The sequence below is a fragment of the Castor canadensis genome, chromosome X (genome assembly GCF_047511655.1).
Source record: "Castor canadensis chromosome X, mCasCan1.hap1v2, whole genome shotgun sequence".
Lineage (NCBI taxonomy): Eukaryota > Metazoa > Chordata > Mammalia > Rodentia > Castoridae > Castor > Castor canadensis.
In genome coordinates, this window is record NC_133405.1 from 24,091,223 (window position 1) to 24,104,632 (window position 13,410).

A 13,410-nucleotide genomic window follows, 5' to 3' on the forward strand; every position below is an offset into this window, starting at 1 on the left:
TTGAAGATGCTGTTCATCTTTAAGAGGTGGGGCCTTATGGAAAGTCCTTAGATCATAAGGTGTGCCCTCAAAAGAGATTGTGGAGCCCCGCTCATCCTTTCTTTGTGCTTCCTGGCTATAGATGTAATCTCTCGCTCCAACTGCACTCCCGTCATTGGTATCCAGTGGCCCTTGTCAGACATCCTAACCATTGGACTGTCTGCTCTTAGACTTCAACCTCCAACACTGTGAGCTAAATAAACCACATCTACACTGCCTTAGGTATTTCACTGTAGTAACACAAAGTTAACTAATACAAGTACATTACAGGTAATGTCCTAACATGGCAACAGACTGAATATTAGACACTGACTGAGCTTTACAATTGGCTAAGACTGAGATCTAATTATTTCACCTAGAATATACTCTAACCATGAACACTAACCAAAACTTAACCTGATAAAACTCTGAACATAAATTCTGCTCATATTCTTATATAACCTTTTCCTAGGCAGCAGAATCAGCAAAAATACTAACCCAAGGCCAAACCATATCCTGGTCTTTATTGATTCCCAAGTCTAGAAATAAAAGTGATTCCAACAATGACCAAAAGCTAAAGTCAGACCTTGAGCTAAGCCCTAACCTTTGGTGTGGTCTAGCTAAGGCTGGTCCACAGACTGAACCCTAAAAGCAACCTTAGAATGAGGTCTCTTCCAACATGCAGTGTAAATCCTAATACTGGCTAATATTTGAAGCCAAATCTTGCGCACTGATTTCACAATGGAGTGTAATCCAGGTTACTCTGGACTATTGGCAGCCTCAGCATGAGCTCTAACACTGATCAGAGCTGCACTCTGGTCCATGCCACAGACCAAACTATGACTATAACTAGCATTGATATCAGAATGCATCTTAAACTGGGTTTGCTGCTCCACTAACCATGGATCTTTATGGCCTGTAAAGATAGCTACGGACTGACTAAGCCTTAACTTGAGTGAAGACTGAAGTCAAACACATTTTACATTGTAAACCTGAACTCTGGCCACAACCTGAGCTCTGTGCTGGGCCTGTATAGAGCTTAAAACTATAGGTTAGGACCTATTAATCTCCGAATTCAGGGAGAATGATTTATCCTGGGTCATTGTTTCACAAATTCATCTTTATTATACAAAAGTGGATCAAAGAGTATCACCTTTGTATGTCTAAACACACATTCCAATAAGCCACACAGATATATTACTTGTCATATTTTAATTATTTATCTTGCTTGTTGATAGTTTTTTCCTACTAGAATATAAGGCCCAGTGGGAAAGGTTGTTGTTGTGAGTGTTTCCTACTTCTCTGTTCTCACCATTTAGAATCATGCCTGCCATGTTGTAAGTATAAAAATTATTTGTTGGGATGGACAATGGTGACTCCTAGCTATTTGGGAAGAGGAAACTTAGAGGATTGTGGCATGAGACCAGTCCAGGCAAAAAGTTTGTGAGACCCCATCACAACTAATGGCTGAGTAGAGTGGTGCACGTTTGTCATTCCCATCTACAGCAGGGAAGCACAAACAGGAGGATTGAAGTCCATGCCAGCCTGGACTTAAAGTGAGACCCTATCACAAAAAGTGACCAATACTAAAAGGACTGGTGGAGTGGCTCAAGTGATAGAGTACCTGCCTAGCAAGTGTGAGGCTCTGAGTTAAAACTCCAGTACCACCAAAAAGTTGGATGCACAAATGAGTTATTCCTTGTTTTGTTTCTGTCCTTCTGTTACTTGACCTCTCTGTGTTATGTTCCAACATGTCCACTTTGCTTTTTCTTAGTTCATCTGTGTGGCCATTCTGTCTCCACTTCCTTTGAAAGCACATCTTCCTCTACCTATTTCTTTTAGTTAGTAGTCAAACGTGCTAACCGATTGTGCCACAGAGACATCTTATATCTTGAATATTATTATTTCATAGTTTCTAAATTTAATCTTTATCTTTTAAAAATTATTTCACTGGGATGGGGTGTAGCTCAGTGGTAGAGTGCTTGCCTAGCATTTTGCAGGGCCCTGGGCTCAATCCCTGTCAATGCAAAAATATTATCTTCTAAATTAATCCATTTTCATTTATTTAATTGCCATCTATATACTAACGTCCACCAAATGCTTGCTTCTGACCAAGACCTTTCTCCTGAGCTTCAAACTTAACATTTTTCAGCACCCTCCCAGTATCTCCACCCAAATGTTCCAACAACCTCTCGAATTTCAAATTTCCCAAACTGATTTCTTCCCATCCCTCATAAAATTTATTCCTTCTGGGTTTCCTATCTCAGTGAATGGTACTACAATATACTCAACCTTCCAAGTTGGAACTTGGGACATAATGGACTCCCCTCTTTTTCACTACTCACATTCACCAACTCCATCTGATCACGCCATTCTCTTCCTTACAATCCTTTGAAACCTTTGATGGTTCTCTACCACCTTCCAGTTAAAGTTTGAACTCATTGAGATTACCCTCTACTCCTGCCTGATCTAGTTTCTGCAATATGGAACTTTTCTTTTTGGTTCTTTGCCTTCTCTCATGCCTATATGCCTTTTTACATGTTCTGTATAGATTATGGTTGACTTCCTTACCCTGTGTATGGAAAAGATCTCACTGGTTCTTTAAATTTTATCCATAAGCATGACCACTTCCAGTAGTGGAATGAATTCTTACTCATTCATGCTCCTATAGAATCCTAAGTAGACTTGTTTAGAGCATTCTGCACATGATATGTGGATCTATTTCCTTCACTATCCAGGTTGTGAGTTATTAGAGGGGAAGGGCTATTTTCTAATTTTGTAGCAACAGTGCCTATCCCAGAACCTTACACAAAGCAGTTTGCTGAATAAGTAGTTCAATTTATTAAATTTTCTTCTACCTTCACTTCTCTTTTAAAAATCTTAGGCAATTACCTTAGCAAAATACAATCACACTTTGTTCCCTTTCATTCCATTTGTGAGTTAAAAAGTTATCCCTACCAGAAAAGTTGTAATAATTCAACTGTAGTGATCCATCAAGCTACAAGAATTAATCTCTAGCAAAGGGGAAAAAGTAAAAAATAGGAGCAAAATTAGCTCTAGTATGCAACCATTTTTTACAAAAAATCATTTGGAAGTGCTTAGTGTTTACACTTATTTCTTTATCCACCTCTTGTAACATATTTTTTTCTTAAAAGATAAGCAGTTTCTTAAAGACATACATACAGTTATTTGTTATTATTCAAGTTGTATTGTGTATATGTTCTAACCTGTTGCATTACCCTGCTGTACATGACCAGCGTTCTTCACTACCTGTTAAATAGACTTCTGGGCTCTTCTAGATCACATTTTTATGTGTAATTACGACACTTTCTAAGGAAAAATACAATTCCTATTAGAAACAAATATTTTTTCAGGTATCTAAATTGATTCTAATGTAGGTAGTTCTCAAAGAACAAATTTTGATAGTTTTAAAGGACCATATCTCCCTTTCAGTTAATATTCTAAGCTTATCAGAACATACTTTTTTTAAACACTCAAAACTCAATGAGAATGTCAAATCACAATGTAAAGTGCTTTATCCAAAATGTAAATAGCTTAAGAACATTAAAATAAATCTAGCGCATTCGTCTGCCCCCACAAGCACAACCCTATACTCTAAGCGAGTGATTCTGCAAGATAGTGCACTCCAAACTACAACACCCAGAACACCCTCTTCTCTTCTCTCTGAACTCAGGGGACTAACCCAAGCAGAGAAGGGGGGAGTGTGTGTGTGTGTGTGTGTGTGTGTGTGTGTGTGTGAGCGCGCGCGTGTGCTTGTGCGTGTGCGTGTGTGTGTGTGTGTGTGTGTGTAGAGGAATTGTGGGTATGTAGTAAGAAGTGTCCACGACTCCATCTCCCATAATCCTCTGTTTTCACTGTCATCTCTCCGCCAATGCCAATACTCGATGCCCCCCAGGAAGAACAGCCTCCATCGACCTCAAACTACATTTCCCATGAGGACAAGGGCTTGGGCCTCAGACTTCCCTGGTGACCAGTAACCAATAAGTGGGGCCGTAGCGGCCACTGTGTAAGTGAGAGTCCAGCCTTGGGCTCCAGTGCCAGGCCTAGGCCGGCTAGGGAGAAGCACGGAGTTGAGAAGACAGGTGTGTGGTGTGAGGCGCCTCGAGGGCACTTCCGGTCCAGAAGCTGCCGCGCGGGCCCGTTTTCCGCGGCTGCTTAAGGAGTAGCGCTCGATAGCCGGGGAGCTGGAGGTCAGAGAGGCAGAAAGCCCGAGTGGCTGTGGCTGGGGACTGTGGGACCGAGGGGGCCTAGGGAGGAGGGTTCTTCCGGGCCGCAGTCTTCAGTGTCTAACTCCGCCCATCTCCGCCTCTGCAGGGGAGGGGGTGTCGGGACTGGGAGTCTTGGAACTGCTGCCAGTTACCTGGAGCCTCAGGAGCGCTTTTTTCCTCCTCCTTCAACCCGTCTTCTTTTTCTACCACCACGCGATCCCTCTCCCACCCCTGTCTTGTGCTCCCGCATAAGACAAGTTAGTGCTGTAGTCGACATCTGGTTTCCCCCCAATTACTGCTTGTAGGAATTGGGTGATCTCTTCCCTAGCTTTGCATTTCGGGTTTGGGCATCCACTCCTCCCAATGCACACATCCTCGTTTCCCCTGGCGGCGTGGGGATTCCTTGCCAGACTTGGGGCTTGACTTTTTGTCAAATTTCTCTACTTCCTCGATGGTGGGATTAAAAAAAAATTGCAGTCTCTACTGGCCCCTACCAGCCATCCACGCTTTCCCCGACTAGGTCTTTGAAGTGGAAAGGGTTTCCCTTCAATTTCCAGAAGGGATAGGGAGCAAAAGAGGAAACGAATCTAGATTTTAAGAAATACGTGTTTAAGGGTCAGTGCAGTGTTCTGGGGATGGACCTATTTAAAAACCTGAGCGTTTTTAAGGGTTTCAGCAAAGACTGATAGCATTAATGTTCACAAACATTTGGAAGCACACCAACTGCAGTATAGAGTAGACCGTGTGAAACAGACTATCAATTGTTGCCTCTTTGCAAGCATGTGCTCAGTGGGAAGTATTAAGGCGTACTGATGGTGGGCAGTTGATTTGTAGAAGTTCAAGCCTAACCCAGGACATGCTAAAAGTCTTAAAATTCATCTGTCTTTTAGAACAATCCTGGTAGGCTTTGTGGAGGAGGTGAATTTTAATATGGGCCCCAAAGAAGTAAAAGGAATTTGAATTGGCCAAAAGAGGGAGAAAAATACTTCCTGATACTCAGGTCAGAGTTTGATAAGGGTGACTAAAACAGGTCGGCTTGCCTGAGTGGAGTAAGAGGTGTCAGCAGGGATATATTTGGAAATAGTTGAAAGCTTGAGATCATAGCAACATGACACTTTGAAGAATTTACATAGTTTGGATATTATTCTGTATCAAATAAAATTGAAGACAAAAATTAAGATTGGGTGATTTTTTTCTTTTCATCCTAGGGGAACCTGATTTGAGATCAATTCTTGGAGAACACAAAGAAGTGTGGTGGTATGTTCCAGGTGTGATTTTAATTTAAATCTAAGAAGAAGCTTGTCTTATAGATGTATTGTCTGTGGCTGTTCCTAGCAACAATCTGTAGTTGTCAATTTGAAAGCCTAGAGACATAAGTTAATTTTTTTAAGAAGTGAATTTTCTGTCCTTCTGCAGCAGATTACCTGAATTGTAATCCTCTCATTGGGTGACATTAATGACTGCTGTTTATTGAGCCCATATAATGTCTCAGGCATCATCATAAACACTTTGTTACATTATCTTTAGAGTCTTATGACATAAATTCTTATTCACATTGTTTGAAAAACAAACTAAAATGCAGAGAAGTTAAATACCTAAAGTCACATAGATAGTAAGGAGTTAAGATTTGAATGCACAGATTTCTGGTTCCAAAGCCCATTCTCTTTCTACCATGGTTTGCTAGTCCTGATATTCATTTTGTTCTTGGCTTTCTAGTTGTGGTAAGGAGAGATCATTGTGAAGTATCATTCAGGCAGAATCCGAAATGATTCACATTGAGTTTCTATGTTAGAATGTGTCTGCTATAAAGTAGCTGCCAATACCAAATTAGCTTAACTGCTATTGCAACCATAGCTAATTATGTCTGCCCAAACTATAGTCAGTATGCTATTTCTGAATTAGATAATTCTCTATAAAATATGTCCTACCTCTAAGACATTTGAACCTGGACAGTACTTTGGGTTTTGTTTCATTTTAGCTTTTTCAAAAAAGTGAGCTGAGTCTCTAGATCTCCTCCATTACCTCTGTCCACATGAAGTGTTGGAGATGCAATAAAATACGAGGTGTAAGTCTCCCTGGGGAGGTAGGTGCCCACAATTCTGAGGCACTATAGTATGTAGTATAACAGCAACAGGTATAAAGAGGGGTCAGTCTGTTAAAGATATGTGACTGTGCAAGAGTAGGACATGTTTGTTCAGTATCAAAGAATTCAGCGTGGATGGTGCAGATTGTCTGGGATAAGGAAGATAAGTGGTTGAAGAAGAGTCTGGATAGATATGTTGGAGCTAATTTGTGAAGAATCAACTGCAATGCTAAGAAATTTGGATGTATCCTCGTAGGCTCAGTGGCTCTCAAAATGTAAGGCATCTACCAGTGCTGGTTACATTGTGCTCCCACAAACATTTTAAATTTTATTAGTTATATATTTGAGTGAGTCTTATAAAAAAACCGAATTAGTTCATCAAATCTAATGTTACTTAGGATTTGATTTAGTAAAATATAGAAAAGGAACTAGTCTTAAGTTGACTTAAACATATAGATAATAGTGTGAATATGATAAAAATCAAGTTATACTCAAAATAAGTGATATTTGAGAAGTACTGTGGTAGGCAATAAAAAAATCATTAAATGTTTTATAAGAGGAATGCCATGATTAGATTTCCACATGTGACTGTTGACAATGGGAAGGATATACTGGAGAGAGACATGATTTGTGTAGGACGTGGGTGTTCTGCCCCACAGAGACATGATAAGGATCTGAGAATACTGACATGAGAGGAGGAAACAGATTTGAGACACTCTTAGGAGGCAGAATTAGTTGCACTTGGTGGACGTGAATATTGTTGTATTAGTTTCAATGGAATTATTTTAAAGTTTGTATGCACCACTTGGTTATCCTTTCTATTCTGCAGTAGGTACATTATTGCCCAAACTTGCTGTGTTCCCATGTACATTAAGGTAACAGTGGAGGGTACTGTTACTGTTCAAGAATGGGTTTGGATTATACATAAGCCGCTTTACTGAATGTCCTTGAGGGTCTTCAGGACTCAGTTCAAATATCGACACCTTTGGGAAGCCTATCCCGCAAACCTCTTCCCACATACACATGAATGTACACACAAAGCAAGGGTTGGCCTATGGCTTTCATAGGACCCTCCACTTACCTCTATTCCAGCCTGGACCACACTGTAGTTTGTTAGTCTGTGGATATTTCTGTCCCCCTTACTAGACTGTGAGCTCCTTGTGGGCAGGGACCAGGTTTCATTCATTTTCATATGCATAGCATCCAGAAACAGCATTTAGCCCATAATAGACACCTAATAAATGGTTACTAGATGAAAAGAATGGCAATGTATTCACACGATTGTAGCTCTGGACCTTGATAGCATGGAGTGTTAAGCATTATGAAAAAATTGGCTGTTGTCCGCATTTGCTGAATAAAGCAGTAAATTAAAGTGCCCAAATTTCACTAGTTACTTTTTTCATTTACCCCATTCTCCCTTGGTTATCTTTTTCTTTGTCATAATTTATATCTGTTTGTTAGGCATGACCACTGTTTTGCTCCTCTTTTAAAAAATAGATTTATTTAATTTCGAATTAGCGTACATCAATAATACGAGGGGCTTATTGTGATAATTCCATGCATATGTACGGTGTGCTTTGCTCCTTTTGACAGAGTTCATCTTCTTTCTCTCCTGATACTTTGCCAGGAAACATTCCTCCTCTCTACCCACCAAGTCCAGTTGATTCTATCCTTTCCATCACCCTCAAATTCATCTCCTTCTAGTCATAGACACTGTTAGTGGAACTGCAATTTGATATGGTACTTCTAGACAGCAATTTGTCAATATGTATCAGAAATATTAAAGCTGAACATAGCTTTCAACCTACTACTTCAATTTCTAGAGCTCTCTGCTGAGGAAACAATCATGATGTTTCCAAAAATTTAGCTCCCAGCGTTTCTATCCCAGAATTGTTTATAAGAATGACAAAAAGAGAAAAAGTGACATCTTAATTGTCCAATATTAGGAGTTTGAATGAAATCAATTGTAGTATATATCACTAAATAGTCATGTAAGTGGATGTTACCAAAGTATACTTAATGATGTGGAAAGTTGTTTGTGATATATTAAGAGAAAATTTAGGCTATAAAACTGTCAGTATACAGTGGCAGATCCCAGTTTAAATATACCTATATATCTCACACACACTGCATACATCTGTGTGTATACACTCACTAAAAATCCTGTAATGTTAAATATACACAAAATATTAATAGGGGGTTTGCTACAAATGGTGAGATTACATATAACTTCTATTTTTAACCCTTTGTGTTTCTTTACTATCTAATTCTTTACAATTGTGCACTTGTTAATTTTTTAAAACATATTTAAAATATTTTATTCCTTGTCCACTCCTTTTACCATTGCCTTAATTTGGAGCATGCCTAACCCAGTACACATGTATTAGTTCTATCTTGGATTATTGCTGTCTCCTAATCTATTTTCCATCAATGCTGACAGAGTGATTTTTATAAATCACAAGTCTGAAGCTATCCAGCCTTTATATAAAATAGTTCAAAGGTTGCCTATTTCCCTTAGGATAATATCTAAACTTCTTAGACTGGCTTATAAGATCTTTGAAAATCAGCTCCCTGCTTTCTTCTCCAATATCAGTTTTTCCTCCATGATTTGCTTCTTCTTGGGGTCTTAGGCCAGTGCCAGGCACATAACAGATGTTTAGTTAATGCTAGCCAAATGTTGATGTGTGTCATATGGTTTAACTGCTATTATGGCAAGCAGTCTGGTATTTCATTTAGTCCTCAGAGCAAAAGTCAAATACATTTAATACATATTCCTATTTTACAGAAGAGGAAGACTATAATTTAAATAAATAAAAATGAGAAGAAAAGTTATAATGAAGAACACGTTTAAAAAAAAAAGGCCACCCCTTGCCACAAATCAGCTGTCTTCATTTTCCTGTAATCTCTGTCAGTTTTTGTGTATATGAATACATATTTTATATATTCCCTTGGGCAGTTACATGTGACCATAACATAACAAAAACAGCCCCAGACTGAAATGACCTTACATGGTTCACATTGTGCTAGCATATAGAAATTTTTCCTTGTGCACATAACACTTCATGTACAAGACATGGAATAGCTCTAGTTGCTCTGTTTTTCTTTCTGTTTTGATAGTCTATGTCTTTGGGGATGAGGATGTCAGCAGAGAGCTACAGAATACTGTGATAGAATTGAATGTACAAGAAACTGCATCTCATGGGACCTGATGTCATTGGTTAATTTATTTTTTTAAATGTCATGTAGATATTTTTCAGCAGTCTGTCTCCAGGGAAAACCTTGGTTGAATTCCATAGTTAATCCTATTTACAGAATGCAGCCCATGCATGCACTATATTCTTGCATTGTTAAGTGATCTTAGACATATGTAGTGGATTACCATAATGATGTACAGTTGAGTGAATGTGGATATCAGATTTTCTCTACAAAAATGTATCGATGGTCATATTGTCACTCAGGATCCTACAGTGTGGTTTCCCCCTTCATTTTCCATACAAATAATACCCATTGTGCAAAAATGGATGATCTTTAAAGGCCAGAAATCCTAAACATGAATTTCTGAATAAAATAGTATTACTTTGTAAGGAATTTTCCCCTTTAAATACTCCAAAGGAATCTTTAGCTCTCCTTCACCATGAGCAAGTAGGTTAAATACCAAAATTACAGTTAGGGTTTCAAATTATTTGGTGGATTGTTTTAGGCTTACTATGTAAAAGCACTTTGCTAGGCTGTATACCAGATACTCATTTAATGTGTGTGTGTGTGTGTGTGTGTGTGTGTGTGTGTGTGTGTGAGAGAGAGAGAGAGAGAGAGAGAGAGAGAGAGAGAGAGAGAGAGAACATAAGATAATGAACATTCAAGAAAGATTTTAACAACAGGCCTATCGCATAACTGAAAATTTACCCAGCTGAAAATTGGGCTGTGTGCCAATAGGAATTCATTCTCCCCCACAACACACACTGTCTCTTTCCCCTGTGGGATACCTAGAGAGAAAACAAGCTACCAGATACCTGATAAGTAAATGATCTACTTCTCTGTTTACAAACAGTGTGAGAGAAGGAACGGTTACTTTCTGTGCATCCACCCTACACAAGCTTGCTGGGGATGTCGTGAGAGTTATGATTGTGTCAGCTTTTCCAGGGTTTCTGTCTCTGCTGCAGAGATTTGGCAGACACCTCAGACAAATTTTATGTCTCTTAAATCTTCCTCAAGCTAGGCTTGGCTCTTAGATTTATATGTACAAAAAAGTGAAGTGTTTAACAGTTTGACATTTTTGAAGATCAAAACAGACTCAGTTTTTAAAAATTCAGCATACATCTCAGTTTAGTCCACCGAAAGGGCTAATTGCTTTTGTTACTTGTTTTAAACAGCCTTAATGTTTACTTTTCAGAAGTGGCTACTGATCATATGTCTAAAGATTTATATTCCCAGTCCTCAGTGTTGCTCTTTTTTTGTCTACTAAGTGTAAAGTTTTGCTGAAGTCTTAATTTCCCCTTTTTGCCTTTACTGACAAGAAAGTATAAAACATAAGATGGTGGGGACATAGTGAATAGATTGGCAATCTAGGAAGGAAAAAGATTTTTTTATTAGCTCTGCACCCCTTCCCTTTTTGATGCTTTGTTTTTTAGTGGCCTCTTATGAAATATTGTTCCTTGCCATAATAATGATAGGTGAGAATAAGAATTGGAGAACATTCAGTGACTATCCATTAACAGGGTTGTTTGAAAGGCATCTGTAGGCAGAGTACAAACGAAAGTTTGGCAGTAATTCAGAAGAGGTGAAATACTGTATGGAGCATGTTATGTAAACAACATTGCTTCAGTGGTATACTGTGAAAGATAAAGATGGGGAAATCCCCAGTAAGAGCTCTTCTCCTCTGCTCCAGCTGCTGTTCTTTTTGTCAGCATCAACTGCCAGTGAGAATTCCCTGGGATAGAAACTGTCCCATGATAAGGCCCCATGACATGTCCTCCTACCATTTCTTCTTCAGTCAGGTCTTAAAACACACTTCACTAGGATTACTTTGGTTACATACTATTCAAATTTTCATATTTCAAGAGATGCTGAGTTTGAATTCAAGGGGCACTTGATGTTCAAACTCATTCATTCAGTAAACATTTGAACACATATACAGGACCAGACTTTATACTAAGTGCTGGGAATATGATGAGGAAATACATGTAGTCTTGAATAACCTTCAGGGGCTCACAGTTTAGAGGGGGAGATAGACATTTAAACCAATGTGAAAAGTGCTCAAAAAGAAGGTTATCTACAAGGTTCTCTGGGAACTTAGTGGAGGGAATTACTGCTGGGCTGGGTAGCGTACAGACCAGAGTCTAACTATGCTGAATCCTAAAGAATGAGTGGGCATTGCCTACATTCTAGCTGGAGAAAGAAATGACTGGCAAAGATTCCAATTAGGGGGACCACCGACACATGCAAGGCAGTCGGGTGTAAAAATGGATAGTTCTGCAAAAGGTAAGATACTGCATGTGAACCACAGGGGATTTAGGAGGGGGAGACCAAATATGAATCTGGAAAGGTGTCCTCTGGCCAGTAAAAGGAGGAAGCTGCTTACTAAGAAGCATAGCCATTGTCCTATAAGCAGGAGTAAGCTAGCACAGGTTTTTTTGGTTTTTTTTTTTTATTTTTGGATAAAAAGTATTTTAGTCTTTATCTTTTTAAAATTTTTTTTATTATTCATATGTGCATACAATGCTTGGGTCATTTCTCCCCCCTGCCCCCACCGCCTCCCTTACCACCCACCCTACCCCTTCCCTCTCCCCCCCACCCCCTTGATACCTGGCAGAAACTATTTTGCCCTTATCTCTAATTTTGTTGAAGAGAGAGTATAAGCAATAATAGGAAGGAACAAGGGTTTTTGCTAGTTGAGATAAAGATAGCTATACAGGGAGTTGACTCACAAAAATTTCCTGTGTATGTGTGTTACCTTCTAGGTTAATTCTTCTCGAATTAACCTTTTCTCTAGTTCCTGGTCCCCTTCTCCCATTGGCCTCAGTTGCTTTTAAGGTATCTGCTTTAGTTTCTCTGTGTTGAGGGCAACAAATGCTAACTAATTTTTTAGGTGTCTTACCTATCCTCATATCTCCCTTGTATGCTCTCGCTTTTATCGTGTGATCAAAGTTCAGTCCCCTTGTTGTGTTTGCCCTTGATCTAATGTCTGCATATGAGGGAGAACATAATGATTTTTGGTCTTTTGGGCCAGGCTAACCTCACTCAGAATGATGTTCTCCAATTCCATCCATTTACCAGCGAATGATAACATTTCGTTCTTCTTCATGGCTGCATAAAATTCCATTGTGTATAGATATCATATTTTCTTGATCCATTCATCAGTAGTGGGGCATCTTGGCTGTTTCCATAACTTGGCTATTGTGAATAGTGCTGCAATAAACATGGGTGCACAGGTGCCTGTAGAGTAACCTGTGTCACAGTCTTTTGGGTATATCCCCAAGAGTGGTATTGCTGGATCAAATGGTAGATCAATGTTTAGCTTTTTAAGTAGCCTCCAAATTTTTTTCCAGAGTGGTTGTACTAGTTTATATTCCCACCAACAGTGTAAGAGGATTCCTTTTTCCCCGCATCCTCGCCAACACCTGTTGTTGGTGGCGTTGCTAATGATGGCTATTCTAACAGGGGTGAGGTGGAATCTTAGTGTGGTTTTAATTTGCATTTCCTTTATTGCTAGAGATGGTGAGCATTTTTTCATGTGTTTTCTGGCCATTTGAATTTCTTCTTTTGAGAAAGTTCTGTTTAGTTCACTTGCCCATTTCTTTATTGGTTCATTAATTTTGGGAGAATTTAGTTTTTTAAGTTCCCTATATATTTTGGTTATCAGTCCTTTGTCTGATGTGTAGCTGACAAATATTTTCTCCCACTCTGTGGGTGTTCTCTTCAGTTTAGAGACCATTTCTTTTGTTGAGCAGAAGCTTTTTAGTTTTATGAAGTCCCATTTATCTATGCTATCTCTTAGTTGCTGTGCTGCTGGGGTCCATTGAGAAAGTTCTTACCTATACCTACTAACTCCAGAGTATTTCCTACTCTTTCCTGTACGAACTT

General features: G+C 39.1%; 1 protein-coding gene across 21 annotated transcripts in view; it reads left to right on the forward strand.

Moving 5' to 3' along the window:
- Positions 1 to 4,011: 4,011 nt before the first annotated feature.
- The window catches only part of Enox2 (ecto-NOX disulfide-thiol exchanger 2), a 341,637-nt gene continuing 332,238 nt past the window's right edge, over positions 4,012 to 13,410 (forward strand). For 11 of the 21 annotated variants that reach the window (XR_012444306.1, XM_074063073.1, XM_074063087.1 and 8 more), the window contains exons 1-2: positions 4,014 to 4,229; positions 5,456 to 5,515. Coding sequence is in view for 6 of the 21 variants with exons in the window: in XM_074063071.1 (XP_073919172.1) it covers positions 5,507 to 5,515 (9 nt within the window). In the remaining 15 variants the exon portion in view is untranslated. Of the gene's footprint in view, positions 4,230 to 5,455; positions 5,516 to 13,410 lie in introns of all 21 variants that reach the window. The other 10 variants (XM_074063075.1, XM_074063089.1, XM_074063090.1 and 7 more) reach the window with 6 other exon arrangements.